Source organism: Camelus bactrianus, chromosome 7 (genome assembly GCF_048773025.1).
Source record: "Camelus bactrianus isolate YW-2024 breed Bactrian camel chromosome 7, ASM4877302v1, whole genome shotgun sequence".
In the NCBI taxonomy this organism is placed as follows: domain Eukaryota; kingdom Metazoa; phylum Chordata; class Mammalia; order Artiodactyla; family Camelidae; genus Camelus; species Camelus bactrianus.
Window position 1 is genome coordinate 15949634 of NC_133545.1, and position 25672 is coordinate 15975305.

General features: G+C 37.4%; 1 protein-coding gene across 8 annotated transcripts in view; it reads left to right on the plus strand.

Annotated features, from left to right (window-relative positions):
- CNOT4 (CCR4-NOT transcription complex subunit 4) overlaps positions 1-25672 on the plus strand; it is a 148111-nt gene that overhangs the window by 96750 nt on the left and 25689 nt on the right. For 2 of the 8 annotated variants that reach the window (XM_010947499.3, XM_010947500.3), the window contains exons 11-12: positions 20248-20460; positions 21147-22531. The exons of 2 other annotated variants lie outside the window; for them this stretch is intronic. In XM_010947499.3, the coding sequence (XP_010945801.2) occupies positions 20248-20460; positions 21147-21448 (515 nt within the window). In that variant the 3' untranslated portion in view covers positions 21449-22531. Of the gene's footprint in view, positions 1-557; positions 7044-20247; positions 20461-21146; positions 22532-25672 lie in introns of those variants that run through there. 4 more of the 8 variants (XM_010947501.3, XM_010947502.3, XM_045511005.2 and 1 more) reach the window with 2 other exon arrangements.

The window sequence follows — 25672 nt, forward strand, 5'->3', positions numbered from 1 at the left end:
ATTTTACTGTTTTCTAATAACTTCAAAAGTGCATATTAAATTTTCAGATGCTATATGATAATTTGCTAAATTAATATTTATATATTTTATGTTGTCTAAACAACATAATTTCTGCTTTTAAAATACGTATTTGTCATTTTTTCCCTTTTAAAAAATCACATTTTCACTCCTGTGAATTTAGTTTTAATTTTTTTCACAAAGTACCACTTATTATTAGGAGTGTCTGAATATATTAAGGGGTCCAATTGGCTTGGAAAAGAATGGCTTTCCTGGTCTCTCTTTTTTTTTTCTTTTTGTATATTTATTATTCTAAATCTATTGTATTTGCTCTCAAATCTGACCTAGTATTAAATTTAAGGGTGTGTTTGGAGTGTAACTACTTTCTAGGTACTTGATAAGTTTATATTTTAAAATTCATGTCTTATTTCACACCCGCATTCCAACCATTAAGCATGTATTTTATATATGTATCATATTCCAAATATTGAAATCATTTTTAAAGGGACTGTTAACAAATCTAGTCACCCATAACTAGACCATGACTGACTTTTCCACAGGGGAAGAAGAGGTGAAGGTTTCGACCATGCCACTGTCAGCCTCTTCCCATTCATTACAACAAGGACAGCAGCCTACAAGTCTCCACACTACTGTGGCCTGACAACAGAACTGAGAGGAGAGGATTAGACTCTGGGGTGCTTGCATGGGCAACCGGATTTTTGCATGATTCCTTTCTGATTTTGCATTTAATGTATACACCCAAAAGAGCCAATAGAAACGTTCCTCATGCCTACAACTAGTGTGTTACCTCATAGTTGCTAAAGTATTTCTTCATTAGGCCTTTAACACAATTTATTAGCATAATAATTTTGGCATTGTTTCTCATGAGTGATACTATTTTTTAACTCACACAAATAAACTTGTAGTACTAATTAAGATCCCAGATGAGATTAGCTAGAATTGGTTTTTTTTTTTTTTTTTGGCTCTATTATTGAAAATATACAAAGACAATAGTAGTTCCTTGTTTTCTGCTTTGTGAAAAAAATGGTAATATCCTAATATATTCATGAATAATTTGGAAATTAAGAACATAATGTCTGTTGCATTCTTTGAATACTTGAGAAGAAAGAATACATACAAAACAAAATAATCGGTGGTGTCGTTTAATGCTCAGAAGGATGTCAGCAACTGTTTGTAGCTGTATGGATTTATAGCCTCTATTATTACATGCTTAGAAACTGTTTTTGTTCTCTCATTTGCACTTTCTTTTTGAATGGTTGTTAATTATATAGAGATGCTTAAAAATAATTATTATAAACTAAATGCAATATAATCTCTTTTTAATGCACTGCCTAGTATACCAGGAAATGCCTCAGAAATAGAATTTCAATTGCAGTTGATTTATCAGAAACTTGAATGTGGAGTAAATGTTGTGCATGAGAAGCAACCATAGTAGTGTAACATTTTTATTGAAAAAAAATGGTAGTTCTGTTAGATATTTGTTTGGAAATTTCATTGTTTAATAATTGAAATGCAATAAAACTATATTGTAAGTACCTGACCAGAATGAGACTAAGGTGGAAGAAAGAGATTGGGAATCCTCTAAAATTAGGCCACATAAGTTGTTATAGGTAATTTTAGTTAATCACAGAGAATAGTGGAGTACTTTATTGGGATATAATGTGAAGTGATGTTTTGGGATAATAGACAGTTTCTTGAAATAGTTTTAAAGCTGATAATGAAATAAACTGAATTCAGTTCTGAGCATTAGACAAAAGCTGATTCAGAAAACATGACCATGTTCTGCCTAAATTAAGGATCTGGGACGAAAGGGAAAAGTCCGATCTCTTCTTGAGAGTTTCAAAAAACAATTGTGATAAAGGTATGCATTAGTTAGTTTAAAAATAATGGAAGAGTAGCATGAATACCAAAAAAAGAATCTTAGAGATTTAAAATAATAATAATAATAAACACCTTTTTAGGAGATGATAATTAATACTGTGTTGGAGTTGCAGTTTTCAAAGTTACTTCTCTCTATAAAGTCTGATTACTTTCTGTTAGATATAATACACAACTTAAATGATGTTGTCATGGGACAGAGTGGGTAAACTAAAATCTGTTCTTAGATATCCCTCAATTTGTTTAACCGAAGGTGTAGAAACAGCTAATTATCTAACCATCTAAATTATTTTCATAAAATTCTGCATTAATGACAATCTCTATTTAGAAGTGACTTTAGGACAGCATTATAAGAAATTTAGAAAATAGAAATAAAATATTGTAGATTTGTTAAACAGAAGCCTTTTAGTATGGGTTCTTTTTAGTATGGGTTGATTATGGTTTCACTTTTGCTGTTTAAGAGGCCAAGACATCCACTTAATGTCTCCTGTGGTGCTGAGGCTCCTGGGCTTTGTGGACAAACTCGGGCTCCCTGGAATAAGGATTACTAGTGCATAGTTTTCTCCAGCCTTCAATGCAAGCCTTTCATCGCTCATGTCTTCTTACAAAGACTGAAGAGGTGGTTAGCTCTCATTTATTTACTTCTCTGTTTTGAGAAATAATATCTATTAAACAAAGCTTCTTTCCTGTGGTAGCTTTCTCTCTCCTTTCTCATTCCTGGCCATTGCCACAAAACTGTCAGGTAGTTTGCCAGACTTGCTAGATCCCAAAACTGTCTCCTTGCCTGCTCCATATACATCCACCTCACCCATCCCCTGCCAAACACACACACAAACACACACACACACACGCGCGCGCGCGCACACACACACACACACACACACACATCAGGAAAGTACTTTCTTGGGCAATTAGATTTCAACTTAGGTATTTTCACACAGAATAGCTAAAGATTATCATTTAAATAATTCTGAGATCTTGTAAGCCTAGAAAAATAACTTTCACCGTGTTGCTTACTTAATATTTCATATATTATGGTTTTAAAAAGTGAAGCCTTAATATAAGTCATAATTATACTACAGAAGAAATTGCGCAACACATAAAAGAAAGTACCACTTCATATTGCAAGTAAATTGATGAAACCAAATGATGGTAAAGAATGAGAAATTCTCAAACCTTCAAATTAGTTTTTGATAAATTCCTGCATGATTGATCGCTCATCGCTCATGCTCAAGGGAAACTTTATCAACTTTTATATCCTTAACCTTTAAAGAGTAACTAGTCTTTTCCTTAAATCAGGAATTTTTAACCTGGAGTACAGAACTCTTTGGAAGTACCTGCAAAGTTACGAGTTCTGTGTATATACATCTGTCCATTTTTTTCCTGGGGAGAAAATTCATAATTACTAGATTTGTAAAGGGTTTGGTGACACCGCCCCCCAAGGGGAAAAAAAATTAAGAACTGCTGCTTTGAAATGTTTTTAGTGCCACTGTAGAAAATAGGGACCTGGACTGAATGATTTTAATCATATGATGACTGTCAAATGCCTCTTTTTAATTTTTTTAAAGATTTCATTGGAAAATATTTTCTGATTAATAATACTTTCCTTTTCATTCGACTGTTGCATTTTGTTTTTACAGGTGGTGCTTTGGTATACTATCCCCTTATTTCAGCAGAACGTTAATTAAATATTTGAGTGTCTGTTCTGTGTAGTGACCTGAGCTAGGTCTTGAGGCATGCAGGGTTGAATAAAGTACAGATCCTAGCATCAAGGATAAGTCTAGTGACAATTTTATTTCGATTATTTCTATAGGGTCAGCTCTTGATACATTTTAACCACATGGACAGCCATAGTAGTCCAGACTCATTTCATAGTCATTGCTCTGACGGTGGCAACAAAGGGTACTGAATACCAATACTTGAGATTTTAAAATATATGATAATTTGGAAAGACTGGAAAAAATCTTAACAGGAAAGACATACATTCATTATTCTAATTTAAGTATTTCCCAGTCATGTGTATCCTCATGTCTCTTACTCTTAGTGTCATGGGAATTAAGTAGATCTTTCTGTATGTATGTTCTTTCAAAGAAAACAACTTTAATACGTTGTGTTTGCACATTTTTACTGTTGCGGCTCCTATTTGTACAGTATTCCAAGCACCTTCAAGACTGCCAGAGCTCTCTTCTTCTGTGATACAGGTCCATAGGGAGCTACTCCCACAGAGCCATTGCCTCAGAAAGCCAAGAGAAAGGAACGAATTGCAGGTGCATTGAAATCTTACAAAATGAAGACCACCATGTTATTTATGCATACACAAAAAGCTGTTCTATGTTGAGCTGTAAGGTTTGGGATTTTTTTGTTTATTTGATCATGTACCTTTCCCAAATCTGCTTAATTGGCTTTAAGAGATACGTGTCATACAACTGAAAACACAATAACTGAAAAAAATGTTTTTTTATAAAGAGGTGATAACCCAAAACAGTGATATATGTGTCTTTTTCTCCAATATGTAACCAAGCCAATTATCTGACTTCAGGCTAGTTCTGCTGCTATTAGTGCTGTGTCTCCATCCTCTCAGACTTTTGAACTGAATGAGTACCTATCTTCTTGCCTCCTTGTGCTGAATAAATGGTAGTAATACATGCAGGCATTCACACATGAAATGTTTAGTGAATAATCAGACACTTCACTGATACAAAAGTAAAAAAGGGAGTTAAAGACAGAAGTTATTGTGAGCAGGTTCAGGGAAATGCTTCATAAAAAGTGTGGGGCTTTTTGCTTTTGATAAATGGCTTGAAATTAAATAATGAAGTGGAAGATACAGTAAAGGGAACAGATTGAACAAAGAACCAGAGGCACAGATTAGTGTGGTCTGCTAGGAGTCAGGAGGGAGGGATAGTAAGGAGATGGACTTGTCTGAGGTAATACAGGTCGTATATGGGATAAGTGTGCAAGAGTCTTAAAAACTAGGAAGAATGAAAACCAGGAAGGAGAGTTTAGTCCTAATGCAGATGTGGTCAGTGGTAGAGAACTGTATGTTCTTTGATAAAGACATAGCTTAATTGTAGCCTTTTAAGGAGATTAATTTGGTAATATGTTTGCTTGAAATTAGGACCAGTTAGAAAGCAGTTCCAGTATGTCATTGCTAGTCAGTGCAAATAAGATGGCCTGGACTAGAATAGTAATAGTAGGAATGGAGGAGAAATTATGAATTAGAAGTCAGAAAGCATGAGATCTAGGAAAAGGCCTTTAGGTTTGGCCAGGTCTCTGGTGATCTTTAAAAATATTATGTTTCATAAAAAGATACAGATGGAAGCCAGATTTCTAGGATTCATGAGGAAATGTCAAGGATATGGATGCAGCAATCATTGACTAAAGACATTTGGCAACAAAGGGGAAGAGAAAAACAAGATGCTAACTAGAGGGGTAGTAGATCTTAGAAGACATTGCTTTAAGGTAAGGGAGCTAGCTAAATATTTAAAAGCAGAACATACGGAGCCAGTTGAGAGGAAGACGTAGGTAGTGTGGAAGAGAAGATAGACTAATCAGTAGAATAAAAGGTTTCTGTAGGGACTGGGAGGAGATAGGCTCCTGAGATGAGTTTAGGTTATGAGTTTAACTTAAGAGCTGGGATATATCTTCCTCTGTTGTTTGTAAGAACAATGAAAAAATCAAGGAGAGAGAATGTGAGATCAGAGAAAATGAGAACAGATGAAGGTGCTCATACCAGTAATTATTGGATGTAAATGTATGAGAAAATGGGGGTGAAAGAGTGGAATTGGAAGCCAGAAAAAAAAAGAAAGAAAGAAAGAAATTAAATAAATCTGTGAGAATAAGCCTAGAATTGCACTGAAAAGAAATTTAAGAATTGCTGAGTCAAGATAAGGATCAAATTTTAAAATCTGAGAGTCCAGACGTATATGGTTTGGTATGTTCCAGTGATTCAGTACAACGCATGAGGAGTGGACAAAGCAAATATGAGAATTTGGTTAGAAGGTGAAGAAGAAAAGGACACAAAGATATTCAAGATGACAAAACTGGAATACCTAATCTTGTGATCAAGAAGAGTCCACGAAGGCAGGAAATAAACAGTGGTGTGAGTGTGTTGAGGGAGCTCAGTGATTTTAGATTTTGATGAGGGCAGAGAGCAGGTATAGTATTGTTAAGGGAATGACAGGTTAGGAGACTGTGGTCAGTATGATGACCACTCATTGCGAAATGTTGAGTGGGAACCAGAGAAAGGATGGTAGATGGATGTCTAACGTGAGGGCTGGAGGGTGTGGAGAGAAGGCTGGCTTTCATAACCCCTGTGGCCTCTTCTCCACCTGCTTTCCCTCCCATTCTTTTTTGAGAGTAGAAAGTCAGACTGTATGAGAGAGAATTGTAGAAAGCATGTTACTGCCTGGGGAATCCTGGGTCAGGTTTCCTATAAGTTGAAGATGATCCACAGGAAAACTTCCCACAGTGGAGTGTAAATATTACGTCCTCAAAACACAGTAGGAGGATGTGAAAGCAGAGTGCAAGGGAAGGCCTGGGAAGAGCCAGGGATGAGATGGGAGTGGTGTAGGTATGACCAGTGCTTAAGATATAAAAGGTTTCAACAGAGGAAGTAGGTATGGCATATATATAAGTGGTAGTTGAGGAGCCCCTATGGCAGGTGTGAACTAGTTTCTCCCAAGCTTATGTACAGACTGGAAAGAATCAGCCTTCCACCTACATGGGGAAAGTATCTCAGTTGGACTGGGCCATTCTACTTTATCTGTATAACAAATTAGAATTAAAAGCAGTAGACTGATGAAGAACAGAGAGAACTTAAGAATTTTATTATAACAGATTATAAAAATATTTTGACGATTTCCCCCAGAAGAGAATGTGCTGTGTAAATAGATACAGACGTACAAGTTTTTGAACTCAAGAATGGAGATACAAGTATGAAACGTTTTTTTCTCCTTATTCAGTTAATAGCAAAACATGCCTGGTTTGGAAGCACCCTGAATTTCCTGGACTAAATTAAAATCCTGACCAAATTTCTACTAAAATATTTTTAAACTCACTGAACTTGTTCTGTATGTATCAGCTGAGATACCAACTATGACATTTAAAAATGATAATGCTTCAAATAAAGTCATTGCTTAAGAATGCTATGTTTGTGGAATCTTGGTGATGGATGGAGAAGCCACTGCTCCTACTGCCCTTACTGCCCTATGATTTGCTGCCATGAGTGTTAGTTTTAGCAGCCTTTGACTACTACACATACCAGCCCACAGCTTCTTTAACCAGGAGCTTTTTCTAAAAATATCACTCTTGAGAATTCAAGATTCGTTAAGGTGAATCTGCTCTTTTCTGGTGTTTTGGAGAGTCTACCCTGGGTCTGAATGATATTAAAATATAGTTTACGCTTTTTAGGTACCTAGAACTGAAGGCAAGCTTAATATAAGCTGTGAGGATTGGTCTGAAGTACCTAGAAGTTCCATAAACCAGTTAGAAATTGCTGTACTTGAGAACCAATCCATTTTCTCTAGGTTCCTTCACACCATATTTCATAAGGCAGCTATTGACTTCACCTTGTTTTTAGCCCACTTCACATGTTATGGTTATTTTAAAGGTTCCTGGAAGCTCCAGCCTGACCCTGTGACATGTCTTGCTCAGAACAGTTTGGTTGTTCCAGCTCCTTGGTACAGAGACCTACTATTCTGCCCTGTTACAAAGCAACAACCCAAAGCTTTTTTCCCCCTCCATATAATTTCTAAAGCCTTTACAGCACCCCATACCTTTTTTTTAATAGAGGTGAAATTCACAATAATATAAAATTAACTGCTTTCAATTCAGTGGCCCAGTAGTACTGTTCTTTAATTATTTTAATGTTAAAATAGAATAAATAACCCACTCTGGCTCTGAGAATTTTGGCCAGTCCTTGTTGGGGTTATGTGATGATAACTGCATATAGAATCAGGTAAAAATGTTTAAGGCAACTGAATTGTTCTGAAATTGTGATAATAGTCTTTCTGTCTTCATGACATTGGATTAGCACATTATATAAGAAAAGGTTTACTTAGCAAAAGTAAACAATAAGCCTAGCTCTGTGTCTGGGGGTGAGGTTGAATGTGTGTGTGTGTGTGTATGTATGCGTGTTGGTTTCTATTCAGTAATTTTTATTTAAATTCTCCACTTAGTGACTATAGCAGAGAAAAATGTCTCAGGCCATCTCTCTGTGACCTTTCTTGTATTTATTCCTTCTGTGTTCTGATTAATGCATATGTTCAGTGTTATATTTATATTCAGTATTTCTCTAAAGGTGTTTTTTTTTTTTTTAAGAAATTAAGACCCTTTTTAAATGTAGCAAGGTTACAATACAGGTGCCCACTTCACCCCTAGTCATACTTCATCTGAACAAATATTTTCATAGCTTTTTCTCATCGTTTTTTACTCCCATTACTAAGGAAATCCATCCCATGTCATACTCTTTGGGAAAACCTAAGGAAATGATAATAAGAAAAATACTTGTATTAGAATCACAAAAATTCAGACCAATAAAACATATAGTCTTTAACAATCCTCCTTTCAAAGAGCAAATAATAATGATGATATTAATAAACAAGGCTCAGAAGGATTGTGGTTTGCCCATAATTATGTTCTAACAACAATTTAATATTTTATTAGTCCTCACCATCTGAATTTGCTTTCATACGTGTAAGTCAAGGAGAAAAAAAGCTTCAAAATTCAGAGTATATCTTTTCTTTAAAATTTGTTGTGTCTTAACAGTTTATTATAGTAGTTCTCACAAGTCAGGGGCTTTCAACTGTGAATATCAGTGCAAATAATGAATTGAAGACTTTCAAAGTGTCTTTCGGCTGGCAACTGTTACCACAGATCTTGTAAGTTGTTAAAACAGCCTAGTGCTAAATGTGACCCAGTGATCTCGGAGTGACTAGTCGGGGGGAAACTGTAACCTAGCAGGTACTCTTAATGTAGACGTAGAATAATTACAAATGTCAGAACTAAAGAATAAAACAGGATTTTTCTGCAGTGCCAAAGAGCATTTAAGGATCAATATGCACCACTAGACTGGTGACATCTCTAATATTACGGAGTGAAAAAAAAAATTTCTTACAGTAATGGCACCAAGATTTACTACACCCACGCTAAAGGGGTAATCTCAGGTTCATCTTTTAAGAGCTACTGTATGCTGCACCATGTAAAATGATAGCATATCTGCTGATTTTTCTTTCAATCAAGGAGGTTGTTGTTTTCAGCATAATGAAAAAGAGGGAAAGCTCCACAAGGATTTAAAGATGATAATACGATCATCATCTCCAAGAAGAAATGCAGGAATGCTGACTGCAATCAACTTTTGTAGCCTAGTGCTGTTTCCTAATATGGTGAGATCCCATCCCAAGGACTATCCAAGCATTTATACATCTCTGTTATCAGTCTTGTGTACTGAAATTATGTGTCTACGAAGCAGAACATGGTGATCTGGAACATTACTGGAATGTTTTTAAACATTGTCATTTTGTATGTTGGCATTTGCAAGAAGACTGATACCCTGAAGCTGTTCATTTTCTCCTTTATTACATCTATAAATTGAGTATTCAGCTAAAGGTAAAGGAGGCCCTGGGTTATGACTTCATTAACAAAGTAGGAGGGTTTCTGCTGGCCTTAAGCTGAGTTTTGGGCTACATACCATTGTTCCAGTTATGTTTTCTCTATTAAAAATACAAGTTTTTATTAAAATTTATGACTGTGGATTACTGATATGCCCTGTCCCTTCATCCCTCACTTAGAGTATGATTTGCCGCCAGGTATTGGGGGGGTTTTGTTCGTTTTTGTTTTTATACGTGAACTGCTAACATTCACGAATAGAGTCTCAGATACTAATGACATTTCTTGAGTCTTAGTGTAGTTAGTGCTGCAAGACCACACCCGTATTTTAATGGTAGGTGACTGGAATGGAGCCTGTTACTAAAATAAGCAAAAATCTTACATAATCTCCAAGTAAATGCATACAGCTCTGCAACCTTTGTGTTATAGTTTCAGGTGTTAATTCTTGACCACCATGAGTCGTACTCAGATAGCTTGTGCTGACCTCTCTCCAGTTTCTGTTTATTTGGATAAAGAAGAAATCTTTTCTTTCTCTGTGTAACTTACCACAGTTAGAGGGGAAGGTCTTGAGTAGATCTTAATGTGCGCTCCCTGTATAATTCCCCTGCAGGATCCCTGACAGGCCTGCCTTTTTTCCCTTTTCAAAGGAGAAAGCACGCTCTCTATCGGGCTGCTGAGTGTTTACTCAGAGTCTCTGATCAGCTACCTTCCAGTTACCTTCTCAGTACTAGTCTTAGTTCCAACTAGCTTTTGCTTTTAAGGAATCGTATTATTTTTTTCTTCTCTTTTAAGTCAAAACAGCACACTTAAGCAGAAAGCACAAACTGCGTTTGGAGTAGATTGAGTAACAAATGTCAAATTGATAGACTTTTGACATTGTAAGATTGGTGTTATCACTTTCCCCAACTTCTAAGTTATTCTAGCTCTTTAAAAATCACTAAATAGTCTAGACAATATTACTCAAATTCAGTGTTTCACAAATATGTGTGATTTTTAATAGAACTAATTTTTTCCACAAAATTGTTAGTTCTAATTCAATATAAAGCTCCAGCACATGGTGAAATAGGAATTGTAGTTTCTGATTTATATTTGAGACTGTTTTCATCTGATCCTCCTTCCTGCTTTCCTTCCTACCTTCCTTTCTTCACAGTTAAGACTCAACAGTGATTGAGAATTGTTTCTGTCAAGATCACCTCTGTCAGTCTTTTCCAAATTGAACTATAATAAATCAGCTAAGGATGAACACTCAAATAAATATCTATTTTAAATGATTTTAAACTAAGGCCCCTTGGTGAACTGATGGTGAGCATATAGATCTTTGAATTCATCAGGGTCTTTTGCAGTGCTATTCCCTTAAGAGTATCATCTTTTGTAAGTCTGGAAAGGGTGCCTTCTTACTAGGACTAATTCCTTTTAAATTGAGGCATCATTTGAAAATTGGAAGCAAAAAAATTTTATTTTCCCCAGTGTGTGAATAGATAGTAAGAAGGAAGAAAACGCAAAATAGTCTTAATTTTTAAACATACTTTTCACATAGCTAAAATAATTGTTTCAAATTTACATTCGTGTTTGGAAAATCAAATGTTTATTTATAAAACAACCTCAAAACAAACTTTAATGAATATCTCTGGTTTGTGTAAATAGTATAGTGAGAAAGAACTCTTAAAGATATATGCTTGGTCTGTTGGGTTGGAAATGTTTATCACCATGATTGAACCCATAGCTATTTCATTTAGATTTAGTAATAAAAACTGGCTTTGGTATTTTTAGTAACTTTTAGAAAATTTAGAAATCTTTTAATTTGGAAAATTATGAACATCAAAAATCTTAAGAATTTCAATAGGCAAAACCGTATGGTATTCACTACATAGGCAGCAAAATATATAGGTCTGCATGCAAGCCTGAAGAGGAGCTTATAAAAATGTTTATTGGCACTAAACAATCAAAAGCTGTCACTGCTTTGTTCAGAGTAGCCAGACTCCAGTGATCCATTGAACAAGCAGAACAGTGTGACTTTAAGGAAGCTGCTGCAGAAGGTTATAGCAGAGAAAATGATACAGAGTAGATACTGAATAAATGTTGAATGAAAACTAATAGTTAAGCGGGTGATGTTAGTGTCTATTTGTGGAGGTCTGCAAAGCCTGGATCTACTTTGTTAAATCTGGACTTTTGAAAATATGAATCAGATTCATTTGCACATGAATTACCTTACCTCTTGGTTGAACTGTGGCATTCAGTTCAGTGTTAAGATTCCCCTCACCACTCCTTGATTACTCCTCTTCTATCTTCTTTACCTCTGAACTCTGGAAACTCAGCTCTTGACTGTTCCTTAGTTTCCCAAGGCCACCCTGCTCCCTCCCTCCACACACAAACTTTAAAACATTTCGCCTAACCAGCACTTTTTTTACTTCTGATTTCTGATTTGTGATACAAATGTATGTATCATTTGTACATCTTACCCTAAAACAGAGCTACACACACACACATAAGTATTTGTACATCTTCCCCCAAACAGAGGGATATATATATATATATATATATATACACACACAATTCAGAAAGTCTCTATAAATAAATACCTTATTTCCCAGAAGTCTGTGTGGATAATGAAGAGCTGTTTTGGGAGCTTAATACTTTCCTAAGTGGGGAGCTCTCTTTAGGGAACTTATAATTGTTAGAGGATTTTTTTCTCTTCGTTAAACCAAAATCTTTTTCCCATTTATGCTTCTTGTCAAATATGTGAAGGCAGTTCTCGCTTGTCTAGTAACTTCTAGATATACATGCCACATCCTTAGTTCTTTTAACCTTTTATACTTATCATGGTCTCTAGTTCTCTCTGTAGTCCAGGTCTCTTCTACGCATATTTTGACATGCCAGTGACTGCCTTTCTTAAAATATGAAGCTCAGATGTTAATAATCCAGATATGATTAGATGATCTACTTTTTCATTAAAACTATTCTTATTACTAATATTGTACATTCCTTTACAGTTTACACAGTTTTTGTAATAAAAATATTCCGTGGGGTAGATATCATCCCTATTTTGTAAATGAGGAAACTGAGGTTCAGAGTGGTTATCATTTGTGATTTGCTCATTGTCATACAATCGCTAATTTAGACATTTCACATCTTTTTACATGATTTTAATGTTAGCTTTTTAGAAGTTCCATTACCCAGTTGTATATCAAATATTACAAGTGAAACCACTAAACCTTTTTTCATACACTGACTGGTTAGTTAGATCTCTTCCATTCTACACTTTCCTAATGCATTTCTTAAAATCTGAATGTATACCTGTTAAGTTTTATGTGTTTGGATTTGATGTAGTTAGAGTGTACCCTGTTTGTGTATTACCATCTTACAAGTTTATTGTATGAAAGAACTATGTGATTATAAAGTGATAGATAAGTGTTATTAGTATCATTATTAATAACATTTGTGTAAAGAATTTAAGAATTTTAATTTAAGAATAGTTCTAGTTTTAATTATTGATTCCGTCATCTCTAGAATTGGCTGTTTGCATATTTAAATAAACTTTATGGGTGTTGTTAAGTATAATAAAAAGCACAGAGTCACAGATGAGCCAAGCACTATCTCAGGAACTTTTAGGCTAACATACAGTATCTTACGTTCTGTGAAAATTCATCTAAACTCTGCTATAATCCATGCCATACTTTACTGTCTTATACCAAATGGTTACCATTAGAAAACTTTGCAGAAACTGCTGAGTTCAAAGTATTATACTTGGACATCCTAGAAAGCCTGTCCAAAAAATAAATTACTTTGTTGTGATTGCTTCTTTATGGAAGTGCATTTTGGCTCTCATTGATCACTGTGTACCATTTGTTGTATGGGGTTGATGTGTCAATGGGATGGGAATGGAGTTTAGCTGCAAAGTCTTTGATGGGCAGGCAACAGAAGAGGAAAGGAAATGGACCATGGGGTTTAGAAGGAGGACATTTCCAGTGGAAAACAACTGTCAGTAGAAGCTGCCTCCATGACTGCTTGTTCCATCTCAGAGTTCAAGTTTAACTTCCTATGTATTTCATTTGGAAGGGAGCTGAGGGTTTAGCCCAAATGCTATGTGTTGTTTCTCAGGCAAAACACCCCAAATGCAAGCAGTAGAGCAGTGCTTGCTGAACCCATCGTATTCATTTCTGAAGGAAGCATCCAGCTTCTAATCTGTTTCTGAATTTTCACAGGAACTCACCTTATTATAAGCACGTAGCTTCTAGAGTCTGCCTTTTCTTCCTTTTCCAGCACTTCTCTTAGCAAGGTTCTACAATCACATCTGTGAGGATTAATACCCTGTGTTAGAATCCATTTGGCACCTAGAGATTTTAAACTCATTTAAATTGAGTACATGTTCTTTTACTGTCTTTACATCTCTTCTGACTTACAGTTTTCTTCTCCACGTTGCTCAATCTGTCCTTTCTAGTTTGAGGATCATGCTCTTTTGTAGAGAAGTTGGAAGGAAGCAAAATAAAGATGGAACTACATAGCTCTGGCTTTTCTCAGGACACAACATTATGGCAGGCTGAGCAGTGGCTTTTCCTAATTTTCTCCTGTTCCAAACTTAGCTTTTTCTTGCCTTCAGCATTCTTCAGATCATTATGGATTCTGATTTTAATCCTGAAGGATTATGATACGCTTATCTGCAGGTAGGTTATTCTTAGAAAACCTTTGAAATCTTATCCCATGAGATTCTCCCTGTGCAACAATTTCTTCAGATTTCTCCCCAATTTATTTTCCTTATTAGAATTATTTATTGCATTGTCAGAATGTCATGCTTTAGCGTCTTCTATGGCCTATGAATCACTGCTTCCTAGAACCGTGGGACCACCATGACCTAACCTTTTTTTTTTTTTTTCATCTTTGGAAAGCTGTGTTCTCAAAAAATCTGGAAACAGATGTTCAGGGCTGTTCATTTAGGAATCATTAAAAACCTCTTGAGGTTCAAGTTCAGGAACTATCACTATATACAAAGAGGATTAAATCAAGGCCCTTTCCTGGAGGAGCTTGCAGTCTGGTTAAAAAAAAAAAAAAACTAATATGTGAACAGGTGAATGCAATACACTGTAGTGATCGCAAAAATAGCTAGGATCCCAGCCATTCAAAAACTCAGGTCTAGTTATTCTAATTCCTTGCTTCTTAAAGTCTTAAAATTACATCACATACTCTTAGGGCTTCTATTATATATTTGAAACACCCAACTAGTTCTTTGTTGGTCAGAAGTCCAGAGTAAAAGTTCCCCTCCTTAATAAACCTTGGGAAAGAGGTGGTCAGGAAGTGGATTTTATCAGGTTTATTTTCTTCCAGCAGATTTAGAGCTGAGAGATCTAATGGTGGTTGACATCCGGGTGGTTGACATCCTCCGTGTCTCTGCAGTTTTATAATTTGCTTTGGTGAAATCATTTTCTGGTGGATCTATACATCCTCTCCTGTGTGATAAAGTCCCTCCGTCATCTTTGAATGTCCTCGCAGGGCTTTTGTTCGTAGTCCTCAGTCTTTGTGCTCACTTAAATGCTCTCATCCGAGCTTCCAGTTTCAGATTTTATAAATTTCTTATGTTGGATTTTAGTCCCTCCCCATCATTTAGTTCTCTTGCTTGTATATTCTAGCTCAGGTTCCATCTAATCTAGTATATAATGCTTCTGAGAGTGTATTTATCTTCTACATTAATTCTTAAGTTTACTTTTTCTTGTTCTATATACAGCTTTATTTAGAGACATCTTTCCATAGGTATCCCCCCCTTTAAAATAGATTTTGCCTTCTTAGATCCTTGTAAGAACATTCTAAAAGATCTTTCTCTAGGAAAGTACACATAGTGCAAAACACATCTGCTTATATTGTGCCCTGTTCCTACTGTATTTTGTGATTAGCTGCTTCTGCTGCTCACTGTTCTTTGTCGAATGCCCTTTCCCTTCCCCTGAGCTTCTCTAGTCATCATTTATCCTGCATGTGGAATGGCAGAATTGTTTTTTCTTCTTTATGCCCCACAGGACTTTGTTCACCCCAGAACAGCATTTATTATCACGTGGTGTACTTATTTAAACATGTCCGCCCTCCCCTTCTCCTGGCCCATGAGTCCTGCCAGGACAGGGGCTGGTTGGTGGTGGGCTTGGTGGTGAGAACAAACATTTTGGAGTCAGATTGGGTTTGATTACTGACTTCAACTCTCTTAACTCTATAACCTTTGGCAAACTCTTTGAACTGCCGGAGTCTGCTCAGTCTCCAGCTCATTGGGTTGTTGGTGCTAAGGTGATCACGTACACAGAGTGCATAGTGAGTGAATGAGTAGTGTCGAGAGCAGGAAGGTGGGTAGGATATCGCTGATAGTCCTGTTCACGATCCTCCACACATACTATTAGAATATCTTTTTGAAAAGCATTCCTTATTTAAATAATTTTGGTGCATTTGATTTTAAAAATTGTATTTGCTTGTGTTTTGGCATTTCAAGCACTATTGAAAACATGTTAGTGGCCTATTTAGAGAGGCCTTTTGGACCCCCAAATTTAGCTGATTTCTGCTTTCAGCAAGATTTGCATCTCTTTTGAGAGAATGGTTTGATTATACAGATACGAATTAAATAGGCTTTTGAGAAGACAGTGGTTTTTCAGCTCCTCTCAAGTTGACCTTTGATTCAGCAGATATCTTGAAGCATGTCAAGTTTCTCAGACACTGAGCTGCATGCTCAAGAATGTATAAAATACCTTCTTGCGGGCCTTTCAGTAGAGTTTCAGATGTGAGTACACGTAAGGGTGTACTGGGTGTCACAGCACAGTTTGCTGCCAGATGAGTGCGGTGCTGACCGCAGTGCTGTCATCTGGAATGATCTGAGTGGAAGACAAACTTTTGGAAAATTGAGTAAAAATTAATTAAAGAGATCAGGAAAGCATTCTAGACAAGGAGAAAGGCAGGAAGCAAAGACAGAGTCCAGAAAGCCTAAATCATATTTAGCTGATCTGCATGGCCTCTCTTCCTGTTTGTCATTTCTACTTCCTTCTGTCAGTGGGAATAAATTTTGACTATTTTTTGTTAATACTTTGTTCAAGTTCTTCTGTTCTCAGAACTCTTTTCATTTGAGTTCTTAGAATTTTTCGCTTAATTTAATCTGTTTCAAGTCTATTAAATCCTTAAGATTTTGTGCCCCAGCAAATCTGCTCTGCAGTAGTGGTCTATCTTACCTTTTATAGTAAGCACAATCCTAGAAATTTCAGGGTCAGTTCTTTTTGTTTAAGTAGAATAACTTTTTCATAAACAAATTTATTTTATAAATCTATTTGAAAGAATTCATTCACATAGTGGTCATTTTCCCTGAAAATTTTGGTTAATGAAGTGATTTTTGTGGTTGTCCTAAAATACAGTATTTCATGAAGATTTTCTTTAAAGTTCTCAGGAGAAATTTTGTGTGTTCATCAAAGTTTGGTTTTATATATAGGACAAGCATAATTTGTTTATATTTGAGTTGCTTAGAAATATGCTGAGGTTTGAGAAAGTTTAGATTTTCTTGAAACCATTTACTGACGGAGATTGACTCCATCCCCAAACTCAAAGGAAATAATATCTAACAGGGTAGAGATGGGTAGAGTGGCTGAGATATGTTGTACTGTGTGTCCTTCTAAAAATGCATGAATATTTGAGAGTCTAGCTGTCAAGGAGTAACCATAATGGGAACTAGATCTCTGATGTACAACTTCTTGTACCAAGAAAGATTCGTTTCACTAAGTAACCTACCTAAAGAGAGAGCCTCTGACTTTGAACTGTAAAAGACAGCAGTGAAGAAAAGGAAGATAAGAGCTTTTCAGAAAACAAGATCAGGTTGCAGAGTGAGGTTTTGGGGAGTAGCCATTAGATAAGGATTAAAAACTGAAGAGCACAGTAAACTCAGGAATATTTTGTGGCTAGAACTCTCAGTGACTCCTCCCTAGCTGGGGTAGGTTTAACTGCTAACAGAAATTTAACAAGAAGAGGTCTCTGGCACTAGGGACTGCAGAGAATGGAGTAGCCTGAGGATCAGGGCCGAGTATGTGGGGCAGTTGTGCCTGCCCGAGCATGAAAGCGGGGATTGGTGGGTTTGTGAATTTAGTTGCATCTAGCTAGTTTAATTAATAGACTGTGTTTATAATGAAAAGACCTTGTTGCGGGGATACCAAAAAGAAGGCAGAGGGGAGAATTCCAAGAGGAGACAAAATCCAGACCTGGTATGAATTGTATTAGAGGAAACAAAAACTTGGGATAGCCTTTTGTTTTGGGTTTCCTCTTAAGTGTGTTTTATCTCACCGTGTTGTCATTATACATGGATCTTCGGTCTTCACTCTTAGCAGCATATCTTGTTTTTCAAATGCAGTCTTACATAGTACTCTAAACTGTGAAATAGATGAAATCAGGAGGTGGGAAGAGATGTGTTGCCCTAGTACCCTGTCCCCTTAACTTCCTCCCCAGTGGCTCTTGAGGTGGTTTTGCAGTCTGTGAAACCAATTTGAAAATTGTTCTCTTAGGTGAAGATTTTATGCAAACCAGGAAGAACTCTGCCAGTGGCAATTTATCAAAAGGAGCAGATTTGGGGAGGGTATAGCTCAAGTGGTAGAGCACATGCTTAGCGTACGTGAGGTCCTGGGTTCTAAAAAAAAATAAATAAGTAAACCTAATTACCTCCCCCCTAAAAAATAAATTAAAAAAAAATTTTTTTAAAAAGAGCAGATTTTCCCACAGCCTTGCCATCCATAGCAAAGTTTTGCACTGTATAATAATTAACATACTGCAGTGAATCCGAGGAACAGAAAGGGAAGAAATCCACTTGGCCACTATGATGTGTGCTCTTGACTAAGCCATTCATCTTTTCCTGCTTTATGATTTTCTGTGAACAGCCTGATGTTGGAACACAGTTTAATTTTAGTTTTTAATAAAGTCATTGCTTATGCGTCTTTATATGTATTTTCTAGTAAGTAGTTGGACTCATTTAGTGTTATGTTTAAATGCCGAATATAGTTTCAACTTGTCATGGTCTTTTCTGGCTCAGGGCGTCTACGTAGTAACTTAGCTCCACGAAGGAACCACTGCAACTCTTCGTCAGCCCCCAGCACGGTTCCAGACGTGTGCCTAACTGGCCTCTTTTTACCATGCTTTCATAGCATTGTTAAGCCTGTACAGCCCCGTGACATTTCTTCTGTTGCTCTTTCAGATTGTGGTTGTTGAGCTTTTCCCATATTGTGCTGTCTCACCCACCTAGACTTTAAGCTCAGGACTCATGGCCTAAGTGCTCTGCCTTCTTTGCACACTGTAGGCATTCAGTAAACAGTTGCTTTGACTTTTATCTCAGCAGCCTTAACACATACATTTTAAAATAATTTTTGTTGCTGTTGTTGCTAAAAACCAGACTCGTCCATTTGCTTAGTGTGAGATGATCAACTTGTTATGGACTGGGTGTTAGGCTACCAGCAAACTGGCAGAATTTTAACCGTAATTTCTTCTTTGATAAAATGTGTTCTGAACCAGGTGTACTGATACTTCTTACACAATGGAATACAGTAAATTCAGAGACGACTTGTTGCATTTGGTTGTAGTTTTTTTTTCTCTCTTTGTAAGTAACGTCAATAGGGTTAAAAGTTTCACTTGCTGAAGCATGATACAATTTGCCATAGATGACTGATTGGTGCAAAGGAAAAATTATAAAAAGAAAATTCTGAATTCACCAAATAGAATAGACTGTACCCAATAGAATATCATTGTCGTTGTTGTCGTCGTCATGAATGGAGATTGCTCATGAGTTCTGTAGAGCCAGAAATAATTTTCTATGCTCTTCTCAAAAACCGCGGTTGGTAGTCTGACCTACATTCCTATTTTCAATAAAACAATTATTCTGCGTAGTGGTTACACTTTACTCCTTTCTCCACAACCAATTTGTTATATACTGTATGGATTCTGGACGGTAGTAGGCCAAGTGAGTTTAGTCACAATGGATGAAAAGCCTTTTTACGTTGATAGCGTCTTAGGATGTTTGATGCTGTTCATAACAGAACCAGAGAACTCAGTGTAGGACTCCGGGACTTGTGTTTTAAACGATCGGGAGAACTGTAAGGACAGAGTAGGCAGACTGCTGGAAATGACTCCACCTGAAAGGTAGCTTCGCCCTTGCCTCCTGGGCCTTTGTGACGAGTGCAGAAATCCTCTTTTCAAATTCAGAAGCCTATTCATTACTGCCTTTCTCCTCTGAAATACATGACCAGTTTTATAATCAGGAAGAACGTAATTATTTTTCTTTTTCTATTGGCTTATGTTTATTCTTCATAAAATGACTCTTCTCTCATTTAATGGGCTCAAAAATAAGCTCCTGTACTGAACTTTACAGGCTTGCTTTTTTTAATAGAGTAAATCAGCTTGGCTGGCCAAATGCTCCACTAACTGAAACTTCATAATGTAGCTGGAACTAAATTGTGCTTTGGAGCATTGAGTCTTTAAACTGGATTATTGACTTACAAGTGCAAAATGTTGAAGAGGCTGTAAGAAGGACAAGAAGCTCCCTCTCCTGACCCTTGAACAAGTTTTCAAGGACTTCCTTCAGGGGCTCTGAGCTCACGAGCAAAATCCTACCCAAGTTTATCTTGCTAGGACAACCCACTTTAAATGCTCAATAAAGAAAGAATAATACTTCTCCCACTTAACCACTAAAGAACAACATATGTTTCTAACGTCAGCTTTTTATTTTTTTTTTATCTTTCATTTTTTTGTTGGTAAATCTCCCAGACAACAGCAGTTCTGTAGAGAGTTTAAATATGAAGGAATGGCAGGACGGGCTAAGGGCACTTCTACCCAACATTAACATCAACTTTGGTGGACTGCCCAATTCTTCCTCCCCCTCCAACGCCAACCACAGTGCACCAACGTCCAACACTGCCACCACCGACAGCCTGAGTTGGGACAGCCCTGGCAGCTGGACAGACCCAGCCATCATCACAGGTAACTTTCTCACTCCTTCAGCTCCACTGACTGCCATCAGTTTGGTTTTTAGCACAGATTAACAGAAAACAGAGGTGTCTTCAACGAAATCTTCTTTTCCCAAAGCCACAAACGTGTAGTAGCTTGTTGCGTTCTCCAGAGTCGTGTAGGCTCAGCCAGCTGTTGGGCTAGTTGTGTACTAAGGCGTTTGGTAACTAGGTTGCTTCTTCTGGCGTGAGTAGGTGCTGACGTCTGACAGCACGTGTGTGCTGTGTAGGCCTCCAAGTACAAAAGGCTCTGACTTAACCCTCTTAAAGGAACATACTCCACTTTGAAAAATAAAGCTCTCTATTATAAGGCTATCTTGTTTGTGTGTCCCTCCTAGAGAAGGAGAAGCACAGTTGGGAAATATCGTCGTGCAATTCTGGGGACTCATTTCTGCAACTCTGCCCCTGTGTGACACTAGGGGACAGTGTGTGTCTAGTTGAAGAGGAGGCATGGGTCTGTGAATCGTGGTCATGGTGGGTGGAGTATAAAAGGAACATGAGACCAAGAAGGTCTTATTTGGAAGGAGTTTAAAATTGTAATTTCTTCTGTGTTTCTTTTCTGGATAAACTAATCACCTTAAAAAAATTTTGTTTGACAAATTTGTTATTCTCTCTGCACAAACTCATCATTTTCCCTCTTGTTTTCTTTTCTCTCCTTAGGTATTCCAGCATCTTCAGGAAACAGTTTAGACTCTCTTCAAGATGACAATCCTCCACACTGGCTAAAATCCCTTCAGGCCCTCACAGAGATGGACGGCCCCAGTGCCGCTCCATCACAGACCCACCACAGCGCCCCCTTCAGCACACAGATCCCTCTGCACAGAGCCAGTTGGAACCCCTACCCTCCTCCTTCAAATCCTTCCAGCTTCCACTCCCCACCCCCAGGCTTTCAGACAGCCTTCAGACCCCCCAGCAAAACCCCCACAGATTTACTACAGAGTTCAACACTGGACCGCCATTAGGGAAAGAGGAGAATTCATTAGAAAATGCAGGATTTGTCCCACCCTGTTTCTCCCTCTCAGCCCGCCCACAGCTCCCTTCTCATCTCTTATGTTCTGAAGAATCCAGTTCCTGATCAGTTTTTTTTCTCCCTATCCCCAGAGGCAATGCGATCACAGGGTCATTACCATCTTTTTTTTTTATTGTAAGAGTTTCTGTTGATCCAGCATTTGAGTGACACTGTTGAATGTTTTCTAAAAATGCCTTTTTAAGGAGGAAAAAAAAGAAATCAAAGGGCAGTCTCGATACTTAGAAAATTACTGTTTGTCTGTTGCGCATAATAATGACATAATCTGCTTAGCAGAAAATGACGATTAATCTATAGGAAAGGTGAAGTAAATGTATTATCAACTGTGGAAGTTTGAAAACCAGGTTAATTGAAATGAGATTGCTAAATGCATGGGGGGAAGCCGTGGTCCTGGCGTCCATCTTATATTCAGCTTATCACTATTGCAAGGAAAACGCTTTTAATTTAATTTTTATTATTTTGGTAAGTTGATGGAGAGGACTTGATTGTGTTGTTAAGCAAAAGAATTTATTGGAAGTTGATGGAAAGACAAATTGTGTAGTAGTGACTGGCCTATTGCTAAAGAGTTTATAAGGAGGGAAGAAGTGACTTTTTTTAAAGGGGAAAAAATTTTTGGCTTTAGATTTAAAGTAAATTTAAATGTTTTAAAGAAAAAAAGTATTCACAGATTTAATACCTATGCATAATATAAGAGCTGAAATGTAAGTGATTTCTTCGATCTTTCTCCTCTGTCAGAATCTTTTTTTCTTTTACCTTAAATCCACCTGACTAAGGGCACTCTGAGATAGCACTGCTCTGGGGCCATCTGATCATCAGGAGCAAAATCTCTGACCTCCTTGCCTGCAGCTTTTACTTAACCCTGTAGTTTCTGGACGTTTGTGCAGTATTGAAAAGACAGGAGAAAAGAAAACAGAAACCTGGTTATAACCTGATGCTAAAACTAAAAAAAAAAGGAAATGTACCTCTTTCTTCAGAATTAAAACTAAAATCTTAAATAAAACAGAAAACTTGATGATGACCCTTGGGTTGTTTTTGTTTTTGTTTTTGTTTTTCCATTTTACTGCATGTCAGTTTGAACCATATTGTGGTAACAGGCATCAGTTGTTTCCACTGATTTTACATCTGCAACAATAGGGAGGATGGCTGAGAAGAAATAAGAAAAGAAAATTCATTTTATTGTCAGTTGTTGATGTCTGAAGATCAGCCCATCTTATTCTCAAGTGTTCCTCTTCCAGTGGCTCTCAGTAGAAGATTCTTCTTTGTGCTGTTGTGTGTGCCAGCCTTCTTGTGCCACGAAGGAGCAGACAGGCTGTGTTGTGCTGAGATGGTGGTTGTCTTGGGGAGACCTGGCGGGGCCAGCAGCCAGCGTGCCATGCAAGTAGCAGCACCTCGTGTGGGTGCCTCCATGGGAAAGAGAGAAGGAAGCACTGACGTAGGAAACCCACAGATAAATCTTTCATGGCCAACCATTCTGGGAGTACCTAATGATGGAGAGATGGGCACACCACTGACCAAAAGAGGGGACAAGATTTCTAGGAATCTGTGCAGTTTGGATTACATTCAGAAGTCTAAAGTTGGAGTTGGCATATTTTCAGCTACATCCATTAAGGGGATCTTTGTAGGATGAATTAAGGAGATCGCTTAGATCACAAATTCTGTGCTTTCAGATTGATTTTTCTCCTCATTTTTACTCTGTACTTCAATTTGCTACCCTCCCGCAAATTTTTAACGTGGTTCTTGAAAAATGTAAAGCAGACTGTCTGAAGTAAATGTCCCCACAAATAGATGTTGACTGGGTGAATAGCAAATTGTTTTTTTTTTAAAATAACCAAAATGTTGTGATAGAGGGAAGAAGACCATAAAGTGTTGGCTTTCTTTGGTCTGTAGGCTTTGCTTCGGTCTCCTGAATCTTCACATTGGACTGCAAAGTGGTGGCCTGACACACAAGTAACATCATGTGGCAGTGGATTGTAATCAAGGCTTTGGGGGTTGGTGGTTGGATATTCCTGACTCTGGTGTATCAATAAAAATGTAAAAGGAGGGAAATTCTACTTTGCCTGGTGGTGCTATGATTGTGTGTATGTTAAATGAGTCATACGTACAGAAGACCTTATAAAACAAATAAATATCATTTAAAGAATAATAAAACAATAAAAACCTGTGCACCTACCACCCAAGTTGAAAATAGAACCTATAACATCTTGAAAGACCTCCCATCTGTCCCTTTCCAATTTTATTTCCTTTTCTTTCCTTGCCATCCACAAATAACCATTATCTTGATTTCTGTGCTAGTCTTTCTTTTTTGCCACTTACGTAGGTATTCCTGAATAATGCATTGTTTTGTTTTAAAAAGCTGAGTAGAAAACCAAACCCTAGCTGTGTAAGGCAAGGGCAATGTTGTCACTATCAGATCAAGGCTTTTAGAAGATAAATTGAATAGATTCTCTAGGTCATAGTTTGTCTTTAGCTTCTCAGATAATTTGTAAAAGCCAATTCTGTAGGAATCTGTGGAAGGTCATGAGTGAATCCTGGAGAAGAGGGTCCACTGCAGTCAGGGCATCAGACAGGGCTGTCGTGAGCCTGATCCTAGATGTCTGGCGGAGACACTGTCTCAAACAGTGGACTGCTGTCTGTTGCCTGTGTCTTAGCTCACCATGGCTTCCCTCCAGTCCTCTGGAGTCGATCAAAGCACAGCCGGTGGAAGTAGGGTGGTTTAAAATAAGTGTCAGCTGATCAATTCACTAGGGCATGGTGGGGAGAACAGAAATTTCATTAAGTTTGGTCAAAATCAGATAAGTACAGAAAAGAACCTGGACCAGACTGACAGGCATTCTGCTGGTGTAACAGCCGTGGGAATCTTGGTACTGACAGCCCTCTGTGTCTGTCTCTTGGTTCACGATACTTGGATCTGGTGCACAGCTGACTTTCCTAGTATTTTCTTTCACCTCTCTCCTTTCTTGGGTTTTTCCCCCCTATATTCCTATATGCCACATCCTAGTCTTTTTCTTTTTTCTTATCTAATTTTGTTGGAGTGACATCCTCCAGTAACTTCTTGAGAAATGTGTGGGGAAGATGAATATTTCAGTAATTTCCATATCTGAAAACATTCTCTTTCAGTTGATAGAAGGTGTATAGAAGACTGTAAGTTGTAGGTGTTTTTTCCCTTAGAATTTTGAAAGCATTACTCTATTGTCTCTTGCTTAAAAAATCCAAAGCATCTCTGACCCTTTATATGGAACCCTTTTGTCTCCCTCTCTGGAAGCTTGTAGAAATTGTGTCTTCTGTGTTCTCTGGTGTGTGTCTATTTTAATTCGTTGTGCCGGACACCATGGACCCACACTAGGTTTTTAAAATCTGGTGACTCATCTCCTTCGGTTCTGAGAAATTTCCTTGTCTTACTTCACTAGCAAATTTCCTAGAATTATTTTTCTACTGTTCTCCCTTTCTAAAAATTCCCTTTTTTAAATATCAGATCTTCTGGACTTTCTTTCTCCTTTTCTTTTTTCCAATTTCTCATCTGTGTCTTTTGCTCTTCTTTCTAGGAAGTTTTATCTCAACTTTGTTTATAGTTTTATTCTTGCATTTTATTTCTCTAAGTTGGTTTGCTTTGATTTCTATCTTCCGTATTAGAGGCTTCTCAGACCCCTGATAATCCTTGATATCTGCTCGTGAAAAAAACTAAAAAGCTGATAGGAAGTTTTGTAAACATGAAGACAAGCCAACTTTGAACTTCATGGTTCGAAGACATGGATGAGCTCTGTTTTGGGGAACCCCTACTGTCCGTGTTTTAGGCTTTTTCTCCTGGTCTGGTCAGATTCCATAGAGAAGAGTCTTACGTGGCTAGCCTAAAGACTAAGGGTCTGGCTGTCGTGGCTGTACTGACCTGTAGTGGTGGTCTCTGAATTCATTTTGAATATATTTACTTAATCCCTGTTGTGAGTCTTTTTCTCTCCAGAAATTGTCCCCAAATATCTGCCCTCTTGGGAAAAGTGTGGTTGCACTAGGGTGTGGAGTTGGGGAATGAATCTCGAAAACTAACTTCTGAAAACAGCTTTCTCAGTAAGTTTAGCCCATCCTGCACATTTTATCCTTGGCTCTAGGGGTACCAGGCACTGTCAATTTCTGTGTCCTTCAGGGTTCTCTGGTGTAAGTGGTGTTG